We start from the raw sequence: 26,819 nt of genomic DNA, 5'->3' as shown, positions 1-26,819 counted from the left end.
AATTTACTGGTCAATAAAGTTCACTAGTTCACTACGTTGTTGCTAAGCAACAATGATTACTCCTTGTTGCCATGACGTCACGGATTAACAGGAAAAGAGCAAGCATTGGAGCAAGCAAACTGTACAGTCTTGTTTATACGCGGCTTTAGGGCTCAAAAACTCTCATAATCTTGCGATTTAAGGGCGTTAAAGGGGAATAAAAAAGAGACAGAAAGAAGAGCGATGTTGTATGTAGCAAATAACGGCGAAACATGCAGGGATCAGCTATGTCAGCACCCAGAATGCTGGCAAAGCAATGTGCGCCGTGTTCGCGAGGCTGTCAGGAAGAGAAATAATATCCTACAAGAGGACGATGTAAGCAATCCGAGCAGCGAAAGGTTTGATGATATGAGACAGCATTTGAAAGATAACCAGAGTAAGTGTTCATCGGCAGTTGATTTATGTTTCTTTGATGTTTACAGTGTATAAATACAGTATGTCAGATTCAGTAGGGTGAGGCCGTTTATAATTTGACGCGCCCATATGACTATATATGTTAACCAACTTACTGTGAGTAAAGATATCAGGTTTAAGAGATACTGGTCATAAATTTTGTCATATTTTGTCTCATGGTACTTTGAGTGATAATTAATTATTAAGGGCTGAGGGTAAAAAGTTGAATCAGGGATCTGGCCAGTTGCCCCCCCCCCCCCCCACTTGGGAAGGGAATGTCATGTCTCTAAAAAAACTTTAGACCTTCCACTTTATTACAATTAATTGAAAAATGATAACATTGTCACTTTAGGTTACTCATTGCCTACATTAAAGATTATTGACATGTCAAAAGACTTGATTACCCCAAACAACAGCGGCAATCAAGGCCAAATTTTCGGTAATCAAGCTGAGCAGGAGAAACAACATATGCTTAACTGTGCAGTGCATCAATTAACAAGGTGATTTAGATTTCTTTATTGAAGTTTCTTAATTTTTTTTTACTGAAACTGGATAGCTCAGAAATGAATGATAGTAGAGATAGGAATATGTCATTTACCAGCCTGCAACCAGAATTTAAAGCAGTCCTTCCAAGTGATGTAATAATGTGTAGCAGTATGAAAGTAGCCTTCATTTATTGTAGTTTGAAACACTAACCTATATATTATATATTACATACACTGATATACAATATATATTACATTTAACAACTTTTGCCAGTAAAAAACCAATGACTGCATGGAAAGCTGAACATAAAGAATCGTCAGTCAGCATACAGTATGTATGTGTGAGACTTGCATGTTTGACATTGCTTGCATAGACCAAAACTGAGTTATCATGCATGCACAAGAAATATAAGATAATTTCTGTTTTTATCTTAGACCAGCTTGTCAGTCGTCACTTAGAGCCCAGGCCCCTCACACGACACCTATTTCACCAAGTCTCCCAGAAAAACATATTTCAACCGATTGGAAGGAAATTCTCAATGACAATATGGACCTTGCTGACAACCCTACAGATGAAACAATGGCTAAAATAAATTTTCATGAAATCTATGATTACAATGAAGTGTGTCAAGGGTGGCAGGACATGTTTATCTCAACAGCTTATCTTGTTTGGTGTCCAGCCAAAAGGGTAAGAAAATTGCATACTAACTGATTTAGTTTTTAGCTATTATGAAAGGAATGCAGCAAATGTGTGCAATTCCATATCATTTTGCCCTTCAGTGCAGTATACAATGTTGATGAAAAGTGTTCTTAATCATTTGGTTGAGCTCCACTCAAATTAGTCAATATAAAAAGGGTTACTAAGGGCTGCCTTTCACTTGCGTAAATTTTAAATGCTTTCAAATTTGTATTATTTAACACAAGGGCCAACAAATGCATACTGAAATATGCGGAAAACTAAGTTCTTTCGTTTTATTCACCTAGCTTTTTCAAATAGGACATATATAAGGATTTAGACTTTTACGTGTACGTGCCCATGAAAAATGCGAGAGTGGAAGTTGCCCTAACTATAAAAACATGCACCAATTCAGACTTTGTAACGGTACTGTATGTTTTGGATGAAACGTCACTTTACCAAGCATCAAATGTGGTATAACAACTGCCTAAAATAGACAAAAACACTTCTCGACGTTTCGACCTGGGCCGGGGGCCTTCGTCAGGAGAGTTAGTATGGTAACTCTGGAATACTAACTCTCCTGACGAAGGCCCTGAGGTCGAAACGTCGAGAAGTGTTTTGTCTATTTTAGGCAGTTGTTATACCACATTGCTGCGAAGTTATTTGAAGACGCTGCCACGCTGCTCCCTGGTTATATTGGAACGTCACTTTACTAAGCCTGGTGGACAAAGTGACGAAAATTTTGGCAAAAAATTTCCTTCTTCGCCGATATTTTTTCTCCTTTTCATTTTTGTAGCTTTTCTCGCTATTTTTCTGTCCAAAGAAAAGACGATAATGAGTTAATTAAGCGAGGGCACTCGTTTTCAACCCCAATTGGCTAAATAACAGCTCAACTCGTATTTTAAAATGCGGATAGTCTATAGATACTTCTGGAGATAGAAGTTTTGTTCAACGAATTTGTTAACACTCCGCGGTGCTTGATTGATATGAAATTATGATCGAGTTTCGTATGCATATCTTGTTCTGAATTGATTTATTTTTCTTATAATTTACAGAAGAGACGAAAGAAAGTCACTAGAGCGAGGTAGGGAGGTTTCAGAAGATATACTAAAGTATATTATATGGTAACCATGCATATGATATTCCATATATGCATGATATACCATTTGTTTAGCTTTTTGCAACTATACAACGGCCACCTTTTATCCTTCCTTCAGCTCTGCTGTATCTGAAAAAAGGAAAGGGTTCAAAAATCCTATTGAAGATATGCTGCCTTTACCCACTGAGGATAGAAAAAAGGTATATAAACTTTTGTTTCTTAATTTAGCTTGCGATTTTTTAGGGGCTCATTTAATTCTTGCGTGGCATGGTTGGTTGTTGTTGCATGTCGTATTGTCCTTAAAGTAAAAAGCAAATTCCGAACAAACAAGACATCTTGAGAATCAAAATATAATTCAAACAAGACACAGATTGAGACTGTAAATTTTCGACTTTATTACAAAGTCATCTTCAGACAGAATGATGAATCATTCTGTCTGAAGATGACTTTGTAATAAAGTCGAAAATTTACAGTCTCAATCTGTGTCTTGTTTGAATTATATTTTGATTCTCAAGATGTCTTGTTTATTCGGAATTTGCTTTTTACTTTACTTTTTTAAATTGTCGGCTGGTCATGGTTTTTGGTATTGTCCTTAGTTGCAATCTTTTGTGTCGGTGAAATAATTGTTGTTAACGAGGCCCTGTATCAGTTCTGGGCTAATTAACAACAAACTTTAGGCTGGTTAGGCTTTTTTCTGCTATATAAACGAAAAATTTCAACAGCATAAATATCTCGCAAACGGACTATTTCTCTGCAAGCGAAAATCCAGTATTAGAGTTTTTTAAAAAGCGAAATGAAAAAATGTTATGGGACCATTTTGACGAATTTTCAACTTGTCAACGATTTTTCCCTTGTCGCTGACGTTTCCCAACTTTCTTTTCTTAGAAACCTCAGACGTCATCAAAGGTCCCCACTGGCGGCCAGCCCTACTCACCATGTAGATCACCTGTGAGTAGAATGTATAATGTTAAGCCTGTGGACTACATGTCTGAAGGGTAAGTAAAACGTAGACCATTTTAATGCGTTCCTAGATTATTTATTAACTGTATTGAGTCACCTTTGGACGATTCAGATTTCAGAATTAATGTAGTGTATATAAGAATTCAGAATGTGAAATATTGTTATAGGCATAATTTGATTATAAAGTCCAAGTTTGCACTAGCTGCTAAGAATCAGGAGTCTATTTTATTATTTTCTGATAAACAAAGGCCGAGCATGTGGATAAATTAATTTGTATGTTGCAAACTGCGTTGACAGTTGTTTGGGTAACCACAATGGTCATCGTTAATTTTATTCCAGTAAATTCGCAATATCTCTCTAAAAAATCTCCATTTTCTTGCAAGCCCCAGGAGTGCAGAAGCGTCCAGGGCATATTATAGACTTAGAGTCTATATATAGAACGTATATCATTTAGTAAATTAGCTACACCTTTTTTGATCACCTGCGCTGAAATTGATTGATAACATTTCAGCGTTCAGACAGCGGCTGAACGTTACAGTAATATTGTTAGTGCATTAAATGGTGTGTGGCGTCTTTTTATCATGCAATTACAGTATGTGATGCTATTTTTTTTGTGGTCAGGTATTTTGTCCTGGTATTACAGTCAATAAATAGTCATATCGTCGACTTTGTAGCTACGGCAATAATTTTTTTCATATTTCACCTGCATGCTCTTTTGTCCATGTATGACTAGATAGACTGCTTTGTAGTTGCCGTACTTGCAGTAGCTATATCAAAATTTTCGCTGTTAATAACATTAAGATGTGTGAACATTTTCAATTATTGTAATTATTTCTATTATTACGTAATATTATACTATTTCAATTATTTGAATAAAGTATTAAAAACGCTTAGAATATTATTATTACAATTATCATCTTGAAAAACATCTTGAATCCAAATTATGTATTTTCTATTGTTCACGTATGTGTTTTTTGTGCTTTTACACATTCCTTATTCGACAATCGTCATTCGTATTCATTTGGCAAAAGGTTGCATGTAAAGGTTGAATTCGAGACACCCAGCAGATGTTCGAAAGCGGAAAACCCGTTGTAAATTAGACAACAATTTTCCAATGAAAATGAGCAAAAATATTCCATGATTACAAGGGATAGCGGAAGTGTATTTTAGCTTTACTCGGTTGGCTTTTTTCGGTTGGGAATTGCTTTTAACAATTGCAATAACAACCATTTGATGGCTCATTTTCTTTCAATTGTACGTCATTGGGTTTAATCGTATAGTCTTTTGCTGACGATCCCCCATTTTACATTATGCGGTGAAATTTTATAAATTTTAATATGTCAAAATTCGACGACATTTCCTTTCTACATGGGGCCCCCTGAGCTCATCCTTCCAGACCTCCTCATGACTCCTGTCAGCTGTTTTAAGTACTTGTCACTCGCTGTCTTTCAAGTCTAATTCGTTTCTTCTTCATTATAGCGAATATATCATGACTTTGACCAAGGAAGACATACCAAAATCATTAATAGCAACGAAAAAGATCATTGAACAGAAGCAAAACACCGCCAGAAAGGAAAAAGATGTGGATTTTGGGTTAAAGAAATCGGGCAGTACAAAAGTTCTTGTTGATATTTCTGCGACATTGGCAACACCTGGCGAAGACAAAAACACTAAAGTTGAGGTGAGGTTTTAAAGTTTTTTTAAATTTCACCAGTTACAATTAAATAAGAATCTGTATTTTAAATACGTTTCCCTAAATTGTTTTATTCAGGACTATAGCTTTTGCATTTAAACATAATTGTCACCAAGCACGTTACTCGAATAATATACTGTGAGAAATATAATTAACCGTATTAACTGGCAAATATAACCCAGGTCCCTGAGGACAATGAAAAACTGATGAGACTCGCATGGTCATTGCCACGTGCTTTCTCATCTAGTTTGAATAATATGCCTCAAATTGACGTAACTAGTCACTGTGTTTTTCTGTAGACCTTTATAAATAAGTCATAAGCATACTTCTTACCTTATTTCCAAAATGAGGAACATGCTTTGTTTGTCATCAACGACAGAAGATATTTTTTTCAGTAGAGCTGGGCATCCGGTTAGTCGCCCCCCCCCCCCCCACTTTACGCTCTGACATTTTTGTCTCTCCCTCATACGTTCCCATATTTGCAAAAGCATTCTATAAGCACCGTGCTCCTTACCTCAATTTTTGTAGTATCGGCAAATTAGCCAAACTAACAGTCTTTTTAACCTTCGAAGCATGTTCAGTTGCTGTTTTTGTTTAATTTCCGCACTGACAAACGCATGCCTGATGCTTTTTAAATATATTCATTACTGTTTTTAAATATTAAAGTATCATTATGAAAATACGTATGTACGAAACGGTGGATTGCGTTTTCTAAGGCCTGTTTTCCTCTAGGCGGAATTTTCCGCACGGAGCAGAATTTTTCATTTTCTGTGCGCTTTCATGCAGAGCTAATGTGAGAAAAACAAAGAAAAATTCCGCTCCGCATGCAAAATTTCGCCTTGTGGAAAACTGGCTTAAAGATGCCCCGAGGATACTTTGGGGGATTCTTTAAAATGCAAATAAGCCATGTTGAATTGTTTTTGTCACGTATCATTAACTCGACGTATTTTAGAACAATCGATTTGATTGATGGGTGATATGGATATTTAATGCTCGCACGCCTGCAACCGCTTTACAGTACATACATGTGCACTGCTCAGAAAACAAGACCGCGTTAAGTAAGAATAAAGCAGTTTTAGTGCGAGTTGGTTTGGTTATCTTTAATCTGCATCACTGCATGGTGTATGAAGATGGCATCGCTCGAAGTAAAAGACATGGACTGGGATTGGCAGGCGACAAAATGCACTCTTCTGGAGAGAAACCGACATATGCTGAACAACCCTCTTATGAGCGATGTCCTCATAACACTCGAGGGTTCAGAGCAAAAGTTCTACGCTCACAAGTACGTGTTATGCACAAGCAGCTCAGCATTTCACGGAATATTCAGCGGCGGCTTGGCAGAAATGTTGACAAATTCTTTACACATCAGCGACTCAGACCCTGACAGCATGATGGAATTTTTGACTTTCTTATACACAGATGAATGCAATTTAACCTCAACAAATATTGTTTCAGTTATGTATCTGGCTAAGAAATACACAGTGCCTTCTCTGGTGAATAAATGTAGTAAAGAACTTTCAAGTGTTTTAGAACCAACCGAAGCATTGAGTATTCTAGAAGAAGCAATGCAATATGATCAGATGGAGCTTGTTGAAGAGTGTTGGGAAGTCATAGAAAGCTTTCCAAACAAAGTCATCAAGTCCGCAGGCTTCTCTTCTATCCGCCATGCGACATTGGTTAGTCTGCTCAAGCGAAAGAACTTACAAATTCCTGAGATTGAACTATTTCAAGCAGTTTTGAAGTGGGCTGATTATCAGTGCGCAAAAAATAATCTTGACCAAACTCCTGAGAGCCGTAGAAATGTAATTGGCGATGCCATTCATGAAATACGATTCTTGGCAATGACTCAAGAAGAATTCGCTCAAATCGTTTCCCCATCTCGTTTGCTTTCTACCAACGAAATGGTGCACATTTACGAGAAGTTTAATGGAATCTATTCGCCAGCGTTGGAGTGGAGCGAAGCGACAAGAGAGGAAAGATTGAGAACTATCGTCTGTCCAAAATTTTTGCCAACCAAAGTTGTACCAAAGTCGCTTTCGGATAACACGTATTTTTTTCTCAGCTTCTCGGCGAGTAAAGATATAAGTCTTCACGGGGTTCGCTTTTATGCGGGACCAAATAAAGTCACTTTGTATGTTAAAAAGTCCAATCCCAGCGGCTCGTGCGATTCCGAGATTCCGCATACCAATGTGTGCGCGGGTTATGTTATGTTTCCGACACCTGTTTTTGTGAATCGTGATGATTTTGTAATGTTGTTAGCGGTCATCGGTGGCAGTTCTTTTGGGTATTATGAGTGGATTGATAAAAATGTCTTACACTTGGGTGATATCAGTATCAATTTTTTGGAAGCGTATTTACCTTACAACTGTGACTTTGGCTCGGCTCAGTCTGAAGGACGTTTTGAGGAAGTTATGATATCAGTATCATGATTTTCTGTTGTATAAACGGTTGCGTCATACATATTACAGAGTGGTGACTACAAATAGGCAGAGGCATGTAAATGCATGAATAGAGAAGACCACTGCCACTGCCTAAAAATATGACTGGAGTGATATAATTTTCATCTTTCTAAGTTATTATAATATATATTTTGAATGTGCTATGAGTGATAGGTTGGCACCTTATTTGTGTTTCTATGTTTTGTCAAGTATTTTGTCAATAAAGCTGCTGAAGATGATGATTTGCTGTTTATTCATACCTAATTCATAACTTTTTAACTCGCCTTTCATATAAGTCAAAAGGGGAAACAACGTGACAGAGGGCGACACATATCAGATCACGCCAATTTTGGCGAGCAAAATTTTTCGCGAGAAGCGCCATTGGGCTTTTGTAGGCTGCATCATGGTGCAACCCTTTGGAACAAATTGACGTACTCCCGTTTCCATTTGGACTGAAATATTATGGGTTAACTTCATGTAACATTGATGATATCTCCCATTTGCCACCTAACTTTTGAATTTTTTATTTTTCTATCAATGAATACTAAATATGTCTATCCATTCTTAAAGCATTTATTGGTCCTTCATGGTCGTATAACCAGTTTAAGTAAAGCTTTTACCTAAAGAATACACTATCAGTTTTCATCTGTTTTGATAAACATCTTATTTATTTTCAGGAGAAAAACACTGTTGAATTATTCCAACGGCCTAAAGACAAACGACAGAAGAAGCGAACAGGTCGTATCGTGGTGGAACCAACATCAGATTTGGAGTACCGGAAAATGTTACCCCTACCGTCAATCGCAATTCCCTGGGGTTTAATCCCCGAGAAGCAACGGGACCATTGTAGGAATTCAATACCTCATTGCGTTGACCTTGACGTCATGATGGAACCCGTTCTGTATCTGCCGAAGACTGCCAGTGAGAGTCGAACAAGAGTGTGCGCAGATATGAGCAAGAAAGAAGCTTGGAGGGAAACGACTGGGCCAAGTTGGGAAGCAGAAGAAAGAAACCATCTCACTTCAGCTTACAGGTAACGAGATATTCATTCACACTGTACCTTATGGTATAATATATACCTTATGGTATAATATATACTCTGTAATTAGATGAGTTGTCATCATAGGGGCTGTTCACGTGATCTCGGTTACCCGAGGTTACCCAAAGTTACCCGAGGTTACCTGAGATTTTGATGTATTGAAACTAGTCTTTATGAAGTCAAACAAGAACATGCTGTTGTTAGGAGGACTAAATCATTGCCAGTAGCATGTTATATACTCATTTCAAGATTTTATGCGTTGGATAAGTCCTGGGTGGTTGTTTGTTTTGAGCGAGTATATACCCGTGAAAATCAATCACACTCCCTAAATCCATTAAACTTTGCTAACTTTCGGTTACAGAGTCTCACCTAAGAAGATTGACACTCCAGCCCCTACCCCAGCGACTCCGGGATCTCGTGATATTCGACGACATCGTTCCGGCCGACGACTGCCGTATACGAAGGACTCGTTGTCCAATACGAGGTTGCGAGAGGTTTATGAAACAGAGAAAAATACAAAGGTTCCATTGGTCAGGAGTTCGGGTATTCAAATTGAGCAATCGCTTCAAGAAGTAGCAGAAATCAACGAAGGGACTATTATGAACATTGGGAACGAGTTTTCGAAAATGTCTTTCGGTCAAAACCAAACTAACAGCACCCAAAGTAATATCGAAGTCCAAAGTCCCGGTTTAGATAAAGTATCTGACCGAGAATCCGGGATGTCAGACCGAGCCGTCAGTCCAAGCAGTCGAACGAATATACCCTCGGATATTTGGGCCGAGCTACGAAGTGGAGGAGCTTTCGACCACCGGCGAATAACGTCCCGGAGTAATTTAGATGTACGGAATTCCGATCGGCCTAGGAGCTTGTTACGTGGTTACCATAGCTCGTTAGGTCTTTCAATCTATTCTTACACCGGAGAATCTAGCTGGAAGCCTCATCCACCTAGACTACCAAAATCCTTCACATACATGGGCGTCTACAAACCCACTATCTTACCAAAGATGCCAGCTTCTCTCACAGTTGTCCCAGTCCCCAGCGTCACGCGTCCAGGTCATGTGACTGAGACACCGCGCAAGATGAACGTCGAACTTGGTAAGATCTGTAGCATCCGCATTCCACCAGTACCGACACCCTCACCTGTTCCAAATATAGACATTGTCACAGCCACCGCTAGTAATGCTGATGGTGCCAGTAGTAGCACGGAAACTTTGATAACAGTAGAAAATAAGAGTTTGGAAAGCTTGAACCAAAAGCAAGGGTCCGTTGATCAAGTGTGTATTAGGGAACAGGTTGGTTTTTATTATATCATGAATTTTGTTAACATCATCTGAATATTTTGTACGACCATGCATATTTTTGTTGGTGAAGATGGTTAAAATTACATTCTTCTCTCTCTCTAGATCTTAGAAGAGAAAGAGTATATTATCTCTCGCGAGATTATCAGTGAGACTGAGGAAGAAATACCGCTGGACAGCATGCCAAATAAAGATAGCACTGCGCTTACTGTGGCTGAGGAAACATTGCAGGACATGGTTAATAGCGACAAATACACGATCGAAGATACATTGCGTCTTTTAGACTCGCTTGCAGGTGAAACAGAAGAGTTTATGAACACGCTACCAAATGCCGTATCTACTAAGTCTGTGACGTCGACAAAAGATGAAGCGACGGATGTTGTCATGGAGGAAAAACAATCGAAGTTATCGAGTGATGACATCACATGCACAAATTACGAAATCACATGCACAAAAGACGAAATCACGTGCACAAAAGACGAGGCCGTGGGCACTGAAGCCCAAATGTTGGACTCAACCAATGGAGCTTCAGGGTCAAAAAGGGAAATCAATCATTGCGCAGAAGACAAAAGGAAGAGCTCAAAAGACAAAACTTCATTGGAAATAGTAGAAACCCGGCACTCCAAAGACGATACAGCGCATCATAGTGAAGCGACGTGCACAGAAGACGTAACTGTGTCCCCGCTTGAGGACAATACTTGTCGAAAAAGTGAAGAAAATGTAATAACGCCAAATACAGTTGTGACTGTTGAAATGTGTCAAAATGATGAAATCAACGAAGAACGGTCAGAGAAGAGTCCAATTATGGAAGCTCAAGAGCATCCAAAGTCTTCAGAAAACCTCAGTGCGGTGAGTGCACAGAGATCTGTGCATAAGTCTGGTTCAATCAGAGAAATACAAGGTTCTCATAGGAGTTTGTTATTTCCTGGTGACGATGTGAGATCTATTCTTGATACGAGCGATATCCCTAAAGTTCCGAGTAATTTTGAACTTATGCCATTTAATGTTGAGTCAGATCTGCTGTCGCCAATTAAGATTGATTCGGATCTTCTACTGTTCACTGATGATGATGATTTGATGAATTTGGAAGATAAGGATAGTTCTTCTGAAGGATTATCATGAATAAAGTCGATGTTTAAATGTAGTGTATATTTATAAATAAACGAATTATAATAAGATTAGAGTTGCCGTTTTATAATCTCCCTATATTTGTAGCCCATTTCTCTGAAGCATCTCATGCCCCCTTCTTCCCTAGGAATACAATGTTGACCAGTTGGGTAAAAATATGACTGCATACAATCTTTTCACCTGTGTTTTAATACCACCTAGAATTTGAATGTCAGGTCTTGAGCATTGTGTCTAAAAGCTTGGGTGATTATTTTGGTGAAATATACAACCATTGACATAAAAAACCATTGAAACTGTTTTGAACGATACAACGAATGATATTACTGGTTACAAATTATGTATTCAATTGGATAGTAAATAAAGTACAATCCTTGCATGCAATTTATATGTATTTACAAAACTAATAGTTTGTTTCAGCCAGTCCTAAGAATAATGTGGATGCCACTATCAGTGTAAACAACACCGCTCATTTCACCAACATTTAATGCATACCTATAAATAAAACAAAAGATCAATATTTCATTGAGAGTGATCAATTAGCATCAAACAAAGTGTATATTTTACTTTGGTATTACAAGGCTTAGGAACTCAGATTGCAAAAGAATTCCATGTGTCTTAAATTGTGGTAAAAAACTTGAGTAATCAGTTACTCACGTTGCATCTTCAAAGGGTTCTGTAATGAAAAAATTTACCATATCACTCAATGCACATCTCATTATTCTCAAAACTATATTGGTATAGCTTCTTAAACATGTAACTCTAACTGATATGTTACATCAACTTTCAAAATAAAGCATGTATGTAACATGTCTTAATCAACTTTCAAAATAACATTGCAAACACTAATTTTCAGTACTCACTTTGCATTTGACCATGTCCAAACCATCCCAAATCTCCCCCTCTTTTTGCACTGCTACAATCACTCTCAGTTTCCGCAAGTTCTGCAAATGTTGAGGCACCTGACTGGATTTGCTTGATATAACCTGTATTACCAAAAGTCCAAAACAGAAGAAAATCAGGTGTTGCAAAGCAAAACAGGTTCTATAGAGAGGCCATTGATATGTGTCATGGAAAATGACCTGCGATGGAGACACACACGTTAAATTATCCACATGAATCTAGTGGGTGTTCAAAGTGTTCGATTGTACAGGGTCAATCAAAATCTGGCTTGAGCTAACATCGTTTGTAGCTGAACATTTTGTTTAATAAAAAAGTTTGGCCACAATTTTATCACCTTCCAATATTTCTAATGCCTCGTTTTTTGTCCTTGTGATTTGGTCTTGTCTCCAGGAGGAGGGTCTCCGAGATTCGTTATGTTTAACTAAAAGATGCGATGCTTTAACTTTCCCTTCTTCACCACCATCGCCTGGTTTGTCCCACTGGCTTTCGTTTGTTTGGAGGTTAAAATAGTATGTTTTGCCTGTTGATTTTGAAGTACGCGTCACCCAATTTTCTGGAAGATTATCTGACATTTTTAACGAAATTTACTATTAAATATTTAATATTAAAAGTTCACTGTTAAATGTTAATAAATTTTACAGTAATATTCGCAAACTGTTCGATTCAATTTTTCTAATTTGCACTATAATTTTCACATGATGGATGCTTCCACTTTATAAGAAATATTTTCTTCCGATTTTTAATTTTTATAGAAATGTGGCTGCGGAGGAGGTAGGAAATGCTCACTTTTTTCAAACAAAACAGAAAATACGTACTTTTGCTCAGGTGAAATTCATAGAAATTATTTATGGTGGTGTCAGTCTTGTCAAAAAAGTAACTTATAGTTGCTTCAATACAAAGTAACAGATGTTTTTACACCACAGTAATTGGACACAACTGAGATTTTTATAACATTGTCCAGTTTTTTCAAACCAAACAGCAATTACTTTTGATGATTTGAAATGCACAGCAATTATTGGTGGCGATGTCAGTCTTGTCAGAAAAGTAACTTACAGTTGCTCCAATACAGAGTGTACACACGTTTTTACACCACAGTAATTGGACACAACTGAGATTTTTTATAACATTTTCCACTTTTTTCAAACCAAACAGCAATTATTTTTGTTGATTTGAAAGTGCACAGCAATTATTGGAGGCGATGTCAGTCTAGTCAGAAAAGTAACTTATAGTTGCTTCGATACAGAGTGTACAGACGTTTTTACACCGCAGTATTTGGACAAAACTGAGATTTTTATAAAAATGTCTGCTTTTTTCAAACCAAATAGCAAATACTTTTGTTCATTTGAAATGCACAGCAAATTATTGATGGCGATGTCAGTCTGGTCAGAAAAGTAACTTATACTTGCTTCAATACATAGTGTACAGACGTTTTTACACCGCAGTAGTTGGACACAACTGAGATTTTTAAAAAAATGTCTACTTTTTCCAAACCAAACAGCAAATACTTTTGTTCATTTGAAATACGAAGCAATTTTTGAGCGTGGTGTCAGTCTTGTCAGAAAAGTAACTTATAGTTGCTTCGATACAGAGTGTACAGACGTTTTTACACCACAGTCTTTGGACACAACTGAGATTTTTTAAAAATGTCCGCTTTTTTCAAACCAAACAGTGAATACTTTTGTTCATTTGAAATATGCAAAGCAATTATTGTGTGATGTCAGTCTTGTTACAAAAGTTACTTATAGTTGCTCCAATACATAGTGTTCAGACGTTTTTACAAGCAGTAATTGGAAAATGCAAAAACACAATAGAAACTTTTATAAAAATTTCTGCTTTTTCCAAACCAAACAGTAAATACTTTTGTTCATTTGAAATGCAAACCAATTATTGAGGGTGATGTCAGTTTTGTCAGAATGATAACTTATATTTGCTTCAATACAGAGTGTTCAGACGTTTTTACACCGCAGTAATTGGAAAATATGAAAACACAGCAGAATTTTTTATAACATTGTCCACTTTTTTAAACCAAACAGTAAACACTTTTGTTTATTTGAAATGCAAAGCAATTATTGAAGGTGGTGTCAGTCTTGTCAGAGTAGTAACTTATAGTTGCTTGTAACTTATATGTCGCAGAAGTTTCTATACCGCAGTAATTGGAAAATGTATACGTAATCTCTAAGAAACTATCTTGGAAATTCAACATTTTCTATCTAAGACTCAATTTTTAGAACTGCCCATTTTAGGTTTTATAACATCCCATTTTCCAAAAAGAACTGCCCATTTTGTAAAATGGGATGCCTTAGCATGACCGTGGGAAAATTGGCCTCTATTCCTAAACACTTTCCTACGCCCGTTTCATATGCTTATATTTCAACATTTAAAAATACTTGTTGAAATGTAAGCAGTTTGGCTGCTCGTATGGCGTAGGCAAGCTGATACCACAAATAAGACGATTTGGCACGCAATTATATCCTACAGCTGGCTACTGCTTACTGTTCTACTGCTTAGAGACCAGGCTTAATTAATTTACCACTTGGGTGCGAGATTGGACTCAGCTAATAGTTTGGCTGGCCAACCAAACAATATTGTACTCAGAGCCATAAATCCAATGATTACAGCTTTAAGGCCAGTTGTTCAAAGCTAGGTTAGCGCTAACCCTGGGTTAAATTTAAATTCAGTGTTTTAGTTTATTTGCTTCTGAACGACTGGTCGTTTTTTAAAAATATATAACGTTGCATTCAGTTGTGGTATAGAGGTCAGCTGAAAAAAGGTGAGCGCGCGGAGGTGTTTGGGGTGGTTTTTATTTTTTTTTTCCAGCTAATCTCTATACTATAACTGGAGGCAACGTTATATATTTTATTATTTTTATAGTAAAAAGTGTATTAATTTTCGTTCACTTTGGTTCGAATAAAAGTAACGAAGAATCTAATCATAGTGAGTTCGAAAATGTTATTACCTCGCGTGCGTAGCGCAGCGAGGTCTTAATTTGCCCAGCGTTTATTTTTCTGTCGTGTCGAGAATTTTATTGGTTGAGGCCAGTTGAGGCCAAGATCCGGCGCCATATTTGAATGAATGCGAAATTAAGCGCCATATATAAAACTGAATGCGAAATTAAGCGCGTGATCGTGGCGTGATGGCCACGACGCATGATCTGCTCGCCGGCTCACCCTTCTGTTTTCAATCTCATTGCTTCTCTATTCCTGATCAATAGCGAGCAATTTCGACAAGCTCTTTGAGAAATATGGCTATCCTAGTATCCTTCGTTTGTTTTTCAACGACAATCCCCTGACTCGCCAGGTAGCTGTATGTAACACAGAAAGGCGAGGAGACGGTCAACGTGCTGTCGACAATTCCTTGACATGCCAGGAAGCTTTATGCAATGGAAGAGAAAGGCATGGAGATAGCCAACGTGCTATCGATAATCCCTTGACTCGCCAGGGAGCTGTATGTAATCGCAGAGAAAGGCGAGGAGACGGCAATTCCTGATGGTTCAGCGTTTCGCTTTCAGCCAGCAAGGAGTGTCGCTGTCACGTTGATATGGGCATCCCCGTGTTTTGGGTATCCCCATGCTCAGATCCCTAGTGATATGCGCATCCCCGGTGGGCATGCTGAAACACTGAATGTCGATGACTATAATTGCCGACGCTCCTCATGAGTCATGCACGCGAGGTTAATGCTTAGCGGGCATCTTGTTTATGATATAACGAGTGAATGGTGGGTGAAAACAACCCAACGCCATGTCGAGATTTACAATGGCGAAATTCATGCCTGAATGTAGTTTTATTAAATAAATATGAAATTTATCTTTGTGTTAACAGCAGGACTGCATCTTTACAAGTCAATTTTTTTCCTAATTTATAATTTTATAACAATAACGTCATGATCATGTGCATAAGTTTGTTTTTGGCCCCAGCTTTTGGCTAGTTATATTGCCTGGATTTATAGGCAATGGTAAAAATGACCATCAACAAGATACTATAGTGCTTCTTTTAGGAAGAAGACGATCTTCCTTTTGAAGAGGAGATCTTAAGAAACCCATACTCAGTAAAGTGCTGGTCACGTTATCTTGAACACAAGAAGTCTGCCCCAAAATCTTTGAAAAACTTGATTTTTGAAAGGTCATTGAAGGAGTTGCCTGGAAGGTAAAAGTTATTTCTTAGGATTGTTTTCCACTTCTTTTGAGAATAAAATGCTCAAACAGGTCTTTTTATTTATCAAATAAGGTCTTTTTATTTTCTGTGTTATGACATGTTGGAAAGCGTTAAAACATTGAAATTGGCTATTTTGGTTTAGACTGTGTTCCCATGGGGAATAGAATTCGTTCGGAAGGCACAAATTAAAGAAACAATTTGGCATGAATTCTGCTCAGTTGTTCTTTTGTTAATATGCCTCGTTTAACGATACAACAGCGAGTTTGGGTTTGCACAGAATATATCAAGGTTAACAATGCTCAAGAAGTCATACGACGATGGCCAATTTATTGGGATAACATGCCTGCCCCTAGTAAAAAAACCGTTATTAAAACATTTAGAAAGTTTTTGCGAGAAGGGACTTGTCATAATCTAAATAAAGGACGGAGCGGTCGAAGAAGAACGGCGCGAACAGCTGAAAACATCGAATTAGTTCGACAGTCCCTCACAGAAAACGGTAAACGATCTTCGCGGCGAAATGGTTTAGGATTAAGCCGTAGCACGTTTCCGAGAATCGTTAAATTTGATCTCAAATTCCACCCGTATGTATTAATTCGGAGGCAGAAGTTAATAGATGGTGATCCGGCTCAGCGTTTGGCGTTCTGTAATCGATTTGTAACTGCTGTTCAGCAAAACCCTGGTTTCCTGGATCAGTTAATAGTATCCGACGAAGCAGCTTTCAGCTTAAATTCGGAAATAAACACAAGGAATGTCAGGAAATACGCAGTTCATGGGGATGGTCACCCACCCGATCATTATGTTGAATTCTTTAAAGGAGCAGATCAAGTTATGGTTTGGGTTGGTTTGACCAGGACAGGAATTGTTTTGGGTCCCCACTTTGTCCAAGGAAATCTTGACACCAAAAAGTATCTACGAATCATCCGTGACAACGTCGTACAAAGAGATTTTCGCATTCATAACATCGATAAAAATGTCATGTTCTGGCAGCAGGATGGAGCTCCTTCGCACACCAGTAACGCGACCATGCAGTATCTTCGTGGTCAATTTCCCGGGCGTGTGATGAGTAAACGCGGTGATTGGCCTTGGCCTCCCCGCTCTCCTGATCTCGCAGTGTGTGATTTCTTCCTTTGGGGGTATCTAAAGCACAAGATTTGGAACGTGCCGCATGGTCAGCAACCAAACAATTTGGAACAGCTTCGTGCAGCAATTGTTACTGAATGCCGCAACATCAACCATGAAATAATCCAACGTTCATTTGACACCATGGTCACGCGAGCAAGACGTTGCATCAATGCTGGAGGGCATGCTTTTCAAAATGAATAGACGTTGAATTGCACGGTAGAAAATGAACGCATAGTACTTTATTGTTGTGTGCTTAATTCAAAACGAACATTATTATCTTTACTTATTTAGCTATTATGTCATTTTTTACTAATTTTTGCACTTTTCAAAAGCACGTATTAAAAGTTAAACGCCGAAATCTCTGGGAATACTGTATCAAAATACACATGGTATATAACAAATTTTAATTTAGACATTCACGAATCTAACGAAAGTTATTTCAGTGTAACAGGCCTCTTAGTTTTGAAGTTATACTCAATCAAACAGGTTAACTTTTTTTTTGCGCCACCCGGTTATATCAATGAATCCAAAATATATATGTATATATATATGTGTGTTATTTACCAGATTGGAGGTCCGTATTGGGAAATATTTCCCAAGATCTCAAAAACAGCCCGAGGCCGAAAGCTAAGGCTACGAAGACCAGATAAACTGATAAATAATAGTGCTTTTAAATCTCGTGCGAAAAAAAACCAAGTTAACATACCTTGTGCATGAAAACAAGAGCAAGTTCAAACGTGTTGTTCACATCCTCATAAGATGAGTCCGAGATGGGTCTAAGATTATGAAATAACAATAACTTTTATATGCTTTCCTGCAATTTCAGACGGGTTTTCTCAGTCCGATCCATAAAGAAAAAAATTGTTGTTGAGTTTTTGCAAAAATTACAAATGTAAACAAGCCTCATTACCCTCACAGTTTTAAATCAAATTGAAAAGATTAGAGAATATTAAAGAAGAATAAATTTAAGAATTTAAGAGAATAATTCAATAAATCTTGAAGAGAATATTCAAATTTTCAATTTTTTTACAGTATTAAATAAAATGTTTTGACAAATGTTTTTTGCCAAATTACCATCAAACACCTAAACAACATCCTATGCATGTATATAAATTATGAACTATACGGTATTTTTATAAAAATGTCTGCTTTTTGCAAACCAAACAGCCAATACTTATGTTCATTTGAAATGCGAAGCAATTTTTTGAGCGTGGTGTCGGTCTCTCCCTTAAAACTAATGTTCTATGCAATCATTTGAAGAATAAAAAAACATCTCTGACACACACACAATGAAGGAAACAGCAAAAGCAGCATTATATAGGGTTGTCACACACATATGACAGGGAATCACCTGGCAAAAGTGAATTCTTTAATTTAATTTTTGCTACGCTGCATCTATTATTGTTTAACCAATAAATTAACCAATCAAAATTGAGAATACTATAAAGTGAATGATAATATTATTTAATTTTAGATCGATTAAAAATTATTATACGATTCGGTGTAAACCACGTTTATTCAAGGCTGTCGCGCTCGGAGCGCTCCATCATTCGATTTCTATGTAGACAAATAATAAACTCATCAAAGAGTGCGACGAGCGAGGCACGGAACGGTTCATATTTACAGCTACAATGTCCGAAAATAATACATCAAAGGAAGCTAAGATCGGGCGTCGAAACGCTAAAGCGGCGTTAACTAGAGCGGGGAAAGCATTGAGATATGCACTACAGGAAAGGCGACCGGCTGAAGAGATTAGACAATCGCTTACCAAGCTGCAAGAAGCATACGAGAAGTTGATAATTAAGCATGAAGATTTCACAAAATTAATCGAGGACGATGTGGAGTTCGAACGGGAAGAAGCATGGCTAGAAGAATGCCAGGACATGTTTATGAAATGTGAAACAGAGGGCAATTTGCATTTAGAAAGTATCGAGAAACAGAAGGAAGAAAGTTTACCAGCCGTGCAACCTGTCGGAAGCGACACTCAAAACGAAAATACAGTGCAACAAAGTGAGAATAATAACGATGATTTAGTGACGGCCGCTGAAAACGACGATCAGCAGACCTCAAGCGCAGACCCGACCGGAAGTGAAGCTGGTGCGACGGGGGGAGATTCACCCACTGATAACAGCACATGTGCGTTTAAAATGCAAAAACCAAAGATGCCTAGATTTTCGGGAGACGTAAGAGAGTACGCGATATTTAGGTCAGATTTCAAGCACGCCATCGAAACTAAATATTCCAAACGTGATGCTATAACATTTCTACGAACATGTTTGGACGGAAAACCGCTTGAGTTAATTAGAGGTATTGGCACTAACTATGACGCAGCGTAGGAGTACTTGGACTCGATCTATGGAGACCCCAGAGTAGTATCAGATACAATCATGCAAGATATTGTTAAGTTTAAAGCGCTCAACGATGACGAGGATGCCAGATTTTTCGAACTAGTACATTTAGTAAAGAGAAGCTATAATACGCTGAAGGAGGTGGGTTTGCCGAATGATATGGACAACAGCCATGTACTAGCAATTATCGAAAACAAGATGTGCTCTGACGACCGAAAAGTCTGGTCACGTGATCTTGAGAAAAGGAGCGAACAAGCAACGCTGCATGGCTTGATGACATGGATGAGTGTGGAGATGAAGTCTAGAATGAGAGCTTCTGCACCATTACGAACAAGCGGAAAGCATTCAATCCACCATGTAAAGAGATCATTAGAAGGAGAAGATGGAAAGACGAGTTACCGTTGTTGGCTTTGCAAAACCTCATTACACTGGCTAGATCAATGCCCCAAGTTTGCATCCCTCAGTTTAGACCAACGCCTACAACAAGCAAAGGAGAATCATGCCTGTTACAGTTGTTTAGAAATCACAAAATGTCGAACTGTTCTCGAAGGAAGCAATGCACAGAGAAAGAAAACGATGTCCAATGCGTCCACTTTCACCATCCCCTTCTACACAGAAGCGCCAACCAACGAGCAATCATCACATCAGTGACAACAAATCAAGAAGCCCTACTTCCTGTGATTTCAGCTAATATCAGTGGAGAAAGCAACCTGTATAAGCGGGGCAACGTACTTCTGGACTCGGGAGCGCAGTTGAGCCTGATACGACAAGAAACAGCGGAAAGTCTCGGCCTGACAGGCACAAACGTCTCCATTACATTGACGAAAGTTGGAGGTGAAGAGCAGGAGATCACAACGAAAGCATATAAAGTTCAAGTTGGCTCACCGGATAACAAAACAAAGTTTGTCATAAAAGCAATCGGTATTCCTACTATCAGTGACGATATTTCAGGAACTGACACAAAGGAGATCGTAAGACAGCTGGAACTAAAAAAAGGATTAATCGGGGTAAAGGACAAGTCGATGTTCTTATCGGTATCGACCACCCTCGAATGCACACTGGAGAAACCAAGCAGGCGGGCGATTTGATAGCAAGAAAATCACCTTTAGGATGGGTTGTATTCGGAGCAAAACCAGGAGAGACAGTGCTAGCTAGTCAAATCTTCCATATCAAATACACAGCCCCTGTTGACTTATCAGAATTCTGGACTACAGAATCAATGGGAGTAGCAGTAAAATCATGCAGATGTACCACAAGTAACCTCAGCCCGATCGAAATAGAAGAAGCAAAGATTATCGAGAATTCGTGCAAGAAAGTGGATAATCAATGGATGGTGTCATACCCCTGGAGGATTGATCCGAAGGAATTACCCGATAACAGAAATCAGGCAATGAGAAGACTCGAAGCGACAGAACGCAGACTCCAGAAGAACCCACAGCACGCGAAGGCCTACGATAAGCAAATAACGGAGATGAATGAACTGAAGTTTTCAAGAAAGCTTACAGAGAAAGAAATAAGGGAATATCAAGGTCCTGTTCACTACATAGCCCACCACTCCGTTCTTAAACCCGAAAGTAAAAGTACCCCACTCCGAATTGTCTTTAATTCGTCTTCTGTATACCAAGGACGCTGCCTCAACGATTATTGGCTAAAGGGCCCAGATTTACTGAATAACCTCTTTGGAGTGATCCTTCGGTTTAGAGAAAATAGAGTAGCCTTGAGTGCTGATATTTCCAAAATGTACCACAGAGTGCGCATTCCAATTGAAGATCAGCACGTGCACAGATTTCTATGGAGGAACATGCAAGTTGACAGACAACCTGATACGTACGCAATGAATGTCCTCACTTTCGGTGACAAACCGGCGCCGGCAATGGCGCAAATAGCACTAAAGAAGACGGCTGAAGAAGGCGAGACATCAAATCCAAGAGCAGCACGGACGGTGAAAGATAATACGTATATGGACGACATATTAGACTCAGTCGACACGGTGGAAGAAGCGAAAGAACTGTCCAGCTCAATTGATGTTATACTTGCGAAAGGTGGTTTCAATGTGAAAGAATGGCGATCCAATGAAGATCTGGATAAAAACGTCCCGACACAACAAGTGGGGGAAATCCCGGTTTTGCAAGGAAAACAAGAAGAAAAGGTGTTAGGTGTCGGCTGGAACAATGCGAACGATGTTCTTAAATACAAAGTGGAACCAAATATCCTCGATTCACAGCCACCAAAGATAACAAAGAGAACAATTCTCAGCCAGATATCACGTGTATACGATCCGATAGGACTCACATCAGCGTTCCTTATCCGAGCGAAGATGGGGATCCAAGAGTTATGGCAGAAAGGTATTGGCTGGGATGACGAGCTCTCGACTGAATCGCGAGAACATTGGGTATCATTCTTCGAAGAAATGAAGCAGTTAAGCGACATCGTCTTGGAGAGATGTTTATGTCCATTTATCACAGTTGAGCTTCCGACACTTTGTATCTTTGCGGATGCATCCCGTTGTGCATTCGGAACGTGCGCATATATTAGAAACGTGGATTCGAGTGGTTCAATCGAAGTGAGATTTGTCGCCGCTAAGTCGCGAGTGGCACCACTGAAGGAGCTAAGTATTCCAAGACTCGAACTTCAGGCGGCAGTATTAGCAAGTAGACTATGTAAGAGTATACAAGAAGAAACACGAGTGGAATTTGAAGAAATCATTCTGTTTACGGACAGCACAATTACATTGGCTTGGATCCGTAGCAAAGGGAGACGTTTCAAGCCGTTCGTATCAAACAGAGTCGGAGAGATACAAAGCAATGTACAGCCCTGTCAATGGAGACATATCCCAAGTGAACACAATGTAGCAGACGATGTCTCTCGCGGAATAAAAGCATCTGAATTATCTGGTAGATGGAAAGAAGGCCCAGAATTCCTACGCAGACCCAAAGAGGAATGGCCACAAGAAGATCTGAAACCAGATGTCATTGAAATCGAGAAAGAAGTTAGGAAGAAACAGATGGTGGCGTCAGCAGCAGTAACAAAGAGTGTTATCGATTGCAACACATATTCCAGTTGGAAGAAGTTAGTTAGAGTCACGTCATGGGTACTACGACTGAAGAATAACTTACTCTCGAGAATGAAGCGTGACGATGGAGCCAGACAAGGACCGCTGACAGCAGAGGAACTTGAACTTGGTCGCATTTATTGGATCAAACTGGCCCAGATGAGCTTGAAAGAGAGGCTGAAACGAAACGACTTCAAGACATTGTCCCCATTCGTTGATCCTGGGGGCATTATACGAGTTGGAGGACGCGTGGATAACGCTGTCGTTTCTTACGAAACGAGGCATCCTGCCTTGTTACCATATCATCACAGAATATCTCGTCTCATTACAGAAGAAGCCCACCGATGTGGACATTCGGGAATTGCAACAACAACAGCCAAAACAAGACGAATGTATTGGATAATAAGAGCCCACGACCTCGCTAAAGCTGTCAAGTACAAGTGTGTCGTTTGCAAAGCAATGGAACCCAAAGCAGAGTCTCAATTTATGGCTAATCTACCACCTCAACGTCTAGCGCCACAATCACCACCATTTCATTATACATCATGTGATTATTTCGGCCCTTTGACTGTCAAAGTCGGACGTAATAAAACGACGAAACACTATGGTGTCATTTTCACATGTCTAAATGCGCGTGCCGTCCACCTGGAGATAGCAACGGACTGTACTGCAATGGAGCTTATTCAAACTCTCAGAAGATTCTTTGCGATCAGAGGTTATCCTGCACTGATCCTGAGTGATAACGGCACAAATCTGGTCGGTGCGGTTACAGAACTTAGAAAGATGATTAGTGGTTGGGATAAGAAGAAACTCCATGAATATTGTGCGGACAAAGGAATTCAATGGAAGTTCACGACGCCAGGTGCCCCACACCAAAACGGGTGTGCAGAATCCCTAATAAAGAGTTGTAAACGAGCATTAAAGATAGCGATTGGTGATCACGTCCTCACACCTTTCGAACTGTACACATGTCTCTTAGAAGTGGGAAATCTCGTGAATCAACGCCCCATCGGTCGTGTACCAAATGACCCCGATGACGGGTCTTACATCTGTCCCAATGATTTGCTTCTTGGACGGGCGTCGACACGTGTGCCCCAAGGTCCATTTGAGGAAAGCAGGAATCCCAGACGTAGAGTCGAATTTGTACAGAAGATCGTTAACTCGTTTTGGAAGCGATGGGTTAGGGACGTATTCCCCCTACTGGTACCGCGGAAGAAGTGGAACGTAGAGAAACGAAATGTTAAAATCGACGACTTCGTAATCGTAGCGGATAACAACGCAGTGAGGGGAAATTGGATCAGCGGAAGAATAATCGAAGTTTATCCGGGACAAGACGGGAGAGTGAGAAACGTGAAAGTGAAAACACCTACAGGAGAATATTCAAGACCGATCACAAAGATCGTGGTGATCCAGCCAGCAGAAGGCGATGACAATGAAAAGTTAAGAGAATAAGTATTTCATTGGGGGGAGAATGCTACGCTGCATCTATTATTGTAAATAGAACCGGATGTAAATAGAACCGGAAGTTAGATCTTAGATCATAGTTTGATTGACATTAAGTTTAACGTTAGGAGAAAAAAGCGGCAACTTCGATCTCGGACAGAAAAGTCAAACTGTTATTAAAGCTAACCTGATATTTAAGATATAAGCTAACCTGAAACGATGTAGCTGAGATGTAAACGTGGAAGCCCCACAGAAGTGAGTACAGATGATATGTTTTGTAAATAGAGATACACATTAACGTTATAACGGTCATAATATTATTTAATTTTAGATCGAATAAAAATTATTATACGATTCGGTGTAAACCACGTTTATTCAAGGCTGTCGCGCTCGGAGCGCTCCAATTTTATCTTCTAATTTCTTAACAGCTATAAATTATGGTACATTTATCTTAAAGAATGTAGGAGACAAGTTCGTGGCAAGTAAGTTTTTTAGTATCATATGGTATGTGTTGTTGCATATGCATTGATTGTTCTAATCATGAATTGTGCTAAAGCTCCATTTGGAAGAATTAGGTGAAATACAGTTGTTAATATTAATGAATAAGCGATAAGGGATATGCGGGGATATATATTTTTCTGCTTTTATGCAGATACATATACATGAAGGCGATGCATGAACGTTCATTGTTCAATCTTGGAGGAGTCCTTTCATGTGTTAATCGGCTACATGCATGGCAATGTTCTCATCTCAATCTAGAGCGGTGCTTTCATTAGTTTATCGGCTAATGAAAGCACCGCTCTAGATTGAGATGAGAACATTGCTATAGCCTATATGGAACATTGCTATAGCCTATACGGCTATAGCCTATATGGTTCTTATATTTCTTATATGACAAATATTGAATATAAGCGAATGGATATTGTAATGTCCAGACAGACCGGACGCGATTTGACAACGCGACGCGATTTTTATAAAAATATTCGCTTTTTTCAAACCAAACAGTAAATACTTTTGTTCATTTGAAATATGCAAAGCAATTATTGAGTGTGATGTCAGTCTTGTTACAAAAGTAACGTATATATAGTTGCTCCAATACAGAGTGTTCAGACGTTTTTACAAGCAGTAATTGAAAAATGCAAAAACACAACAGAAATTTTTATAAAAATTTCTGCTTTTTCCAATTCAAACAGTAAATACTTTTGTTCATGTTTGAGATGCAAAGCAATTATTGAGGGTGATGTCAGTCTTGTCAGAAAAGTAACTTATAGTTGCTTCAATACAGAGTGTACAGACGTTTTTACACCACAGTAATTGGACACAATTGAGATTTATATAAAAATGTCCGCTTTTTTCAAACCAAACAGTGAATACTTTTGTTCATTTGAAATATGCAAAGCATTTATTGAGTGTGATGTCAGTCTTGTTACAAAAGTAACTTATAGTTGCTCCAATACAGAGTGTTCAGACGTTTTTACAAGCAGTAATTGGAAAATGTAAAAACACAACAGAAATTTTTATAAAAATTTCTGCTTTTTTGGATAATGCAAAAACAGAAATTTTTATAAAAATTTCTGTTTTTTCCAAACCAAACAGTAAATACTTTTGTTCATTTGAAATGCAAACCAATTATTGAGGGTGATGTCAGTTTTGTCAGAATGATAACTTATAGTTGCTTCAATACAGAGTGTTCAGACGTTTTTACACCGCAGTAATTGGAAAATATGAAAACACGGCAGAAATTTTTATAACATTGTCCACTTTTTTAAACCAAACAGTAAACACTTTTGTTTATTTGAAATGCAAAGCAATTATTGAGGGTGGTGTCAGTCTTGTCAGAGTAGTAACTTATAGTTGCTTGTAACTTATATGTCGCAGAAGTTTCTATACCGCAGTAATTGGAAAATGTATACGTAATCTCTAAGAAACTATCTTGGGAATTCAAAATTTTCTATCCAAGACTCAATTTTTAGAACTGCAATTTTTATAACATCCCATTTTCCAATAAGAACTGCCCATTTTGGAAAATGGGATGCCTTAGCATGACCGTGGTAAAATTAACCTCTATTCCTAAAAACTTTCCTACGCCCGTTTCATATGCTTATATTTCAACAATTAAAAATACTAACTGGTTGAAATGTGAATTCACACAAACACTTTTGAATTGTCCCGGCTTCACTCCTCGTTCGGAAGGGAGAAAGGGCAATTTAATTGCGAATTTGATACAGATAAATTTAGTATACTTTACTCTGTAGTTTTCACGGATGCTTTTATCGTAAAAATACAGTGCTAAACGCACTTTATGTTCTCTAAAAGATGTTTTTAGTGCTTGCATGTTGAAGTATTATTTTTGAAGTTTCAAAAAACCGCGTGTTTAGTTGCGTGAAAAGACTGGGCATGACCCCAAAATTTGGCTTCAAATCTCCGGCCGGAGGTAGCCTTCCAGTTCTTTTGAGTTCACTGGTTTGGAGTGTTTTTTTTTTCTTTTTTCCAGCTAATCTCTATACCATAACTGGAGGCAACGTTATATATTTTATTATTTTTATAGTAAAAAG

General features: G+C 38.5%; 4 protein-coding genes across 6 annotated transcripts; 3 read left to right on the top strand and 1 right to left on the bottom strand.

The window, feature by feature from the left end:
- The first annotated feature begins 48 nt into the window (after positions 1–48).
- On the top strand, positions 49–11,342 carry LOC114519074. Of its 3 annotated transcripts, XM_028539129.1 has the most exons (11): positions 49–415; positions 785–932; positions 1,192–1,248; positions 1,353–1,605; positions 2,649–2,677; positions 2,811–2,892; positions 3,578–3,687; positions 5,132–5,333; positions 8,461–8,816; positions 9,184–10,114; positions 10,226–11,342. In XM_028539129.1, the coding sequence occupies exons 1-11, from the start codon at positions 223–225 to the stop codon at positions 11,240–11,242; spliced, it is 3,378 nt and encodes a 1,125-aa protein (XP_028394930.1). In that variant the 5' UTR covers positions 49–222; the 3' UTR covers positions 11,243–11,342. The 3 variants fall into 3 exon arrangements, with proteins under 3 accessions (XP_028394930.1, XP_028394932.1, XP_028394933.1); XM_028539131.1 differs by lacking the exon at positions 1,192–1,248 and having other exon boundaries at positions 50–415; XM_028539132.1 differs by lacking the exons at positions 49–415; positions 785–932 and having other exon boundaries at positions 1,192–1,252.
- On the top strand, positions 6,328–8,033 carry LOC114519076 (BTB/POZ domain-containing protein 6-like). The gene has a single exon (XM_028539134.1). It carries the CDS (start codon positions 6,470–6,472, stop codon positions 7,772–7,774), a length of 1,305 nt encoding a protein of 434 aa, XP_028394935.1. The 5' UTR covers positions 6,328–6,469; the 3' UTR covers positions 7,775–8,033.
- A 114-nt stretch (positions 11,343–11,456) lies between the features above and the next one.
- Positions 11,457–12,846, bottom strand: LOC114519078 (peptidyl-prolyl cis-trans isomerase pin1-like). Its single transcript, XM_028539136.1, has 4 exons — positions 12,483–12,846; positions 12,109–12,231; positions 11,903–11,921; positions 11,457–11,740 (listed from the first exon to the last, which is right to left on the bottom strand). The coding sequence occupies exons 1-4, from the start codon at positions 12,718–12,720 to the stop codon at positions 11,662–11,664; spliced, it is 459 nt and encodes a 152-aa protein (XP_028394937.1). The 5' UTR covers positions 12,721–12,846; the 3' UTR covers positions 11,457–11,661.
- Positions 12,847–21,642: 8,796 nt separating this feature from the next.
- LOC114519015 lies at positions 21,643–24,273 on the top strand. Its single transcript, XM_028539071.1, has one exon. It carries the CDS (start codon positions 21,643–21,645, stop codon positions 24,271–24,273), a length of 2,631 nt encoding a protein of 876 aa, XP_028394872.1.
- The last annotated feature ends 2,546 nt before the right edge of the window (positions 24,274–26,819 follow it).

The sequence above is a fragment of the Dendronephthya gigantea genome, unplaced genomic scaffold (assembly GCF_004324835.1).
Source record: "Dendronephthya gigantea isolate DGI-Jeju-01 unplaced genomic scaffold, DenGig_1.0 000012F, whole genome shotgun sequence".
Classification (NCBI taxonomy): Eukaryota; Metazoa; Cnidaria; class Anthozoa; order Malacalcyonacea; family Nephtheidae; genus Dendronephthya; species Dendronephthya gigantea.
This window is presented reverse-complemented; position numbering and strand designations above follow the sequence as displayed.

Bases quoted from the DNA above. Each gene is read 5' to 3' on its own strand.
- LOC114519074 (XM_028539129.1), top strand. From the start codon at position 223: ATGTTGTATGTAGCAAATAACGGCGAAACATGCAGGGATCAGCTATGT. The intron at 1,606-2,648 runs GTAAGAAAATTG...TATAATTTACAG, and splicing joins TTTGGTGTCCAGCCAAAAGG to AAGAGACGAAAGAAAGTCAC. The intron at 2,893-3,577 runs GTATATAAACTT...TTCTTTTCTTAG, and splicing joins CCACTGAGGATAGAAAAAAG to AAACCTCAGACGTCATCAAA.
- LOC114519078 (XM_028539136.1), bottom strand. From the start codon at position 12,720: ATGTCAGATAATCTTCCAGAAAATTGGGTGACGCGTACTTCAAAATCA. The intron at 12,232-12,482 runs GTGATAAAATTG...TTGGTAATACAG, and splicing joins GGCATTAGAAATATTGGAAG to GTTATATCAAGCAAATCCAG.
- LOC114519076 (XM_028539134.1), top strand. From the start codon at position 6,470: ATGAAGATGGCATCGCTCGAAGTAAAAGACATGGACTGGGATTGGCAG.
- LOC114519015 (XM_028539071.1), top strand. From the start codon at position 21,643: ATGGCGCAAATAGCACTAAAGAAGACGGCTGAAGAAGGCGAGACATCA.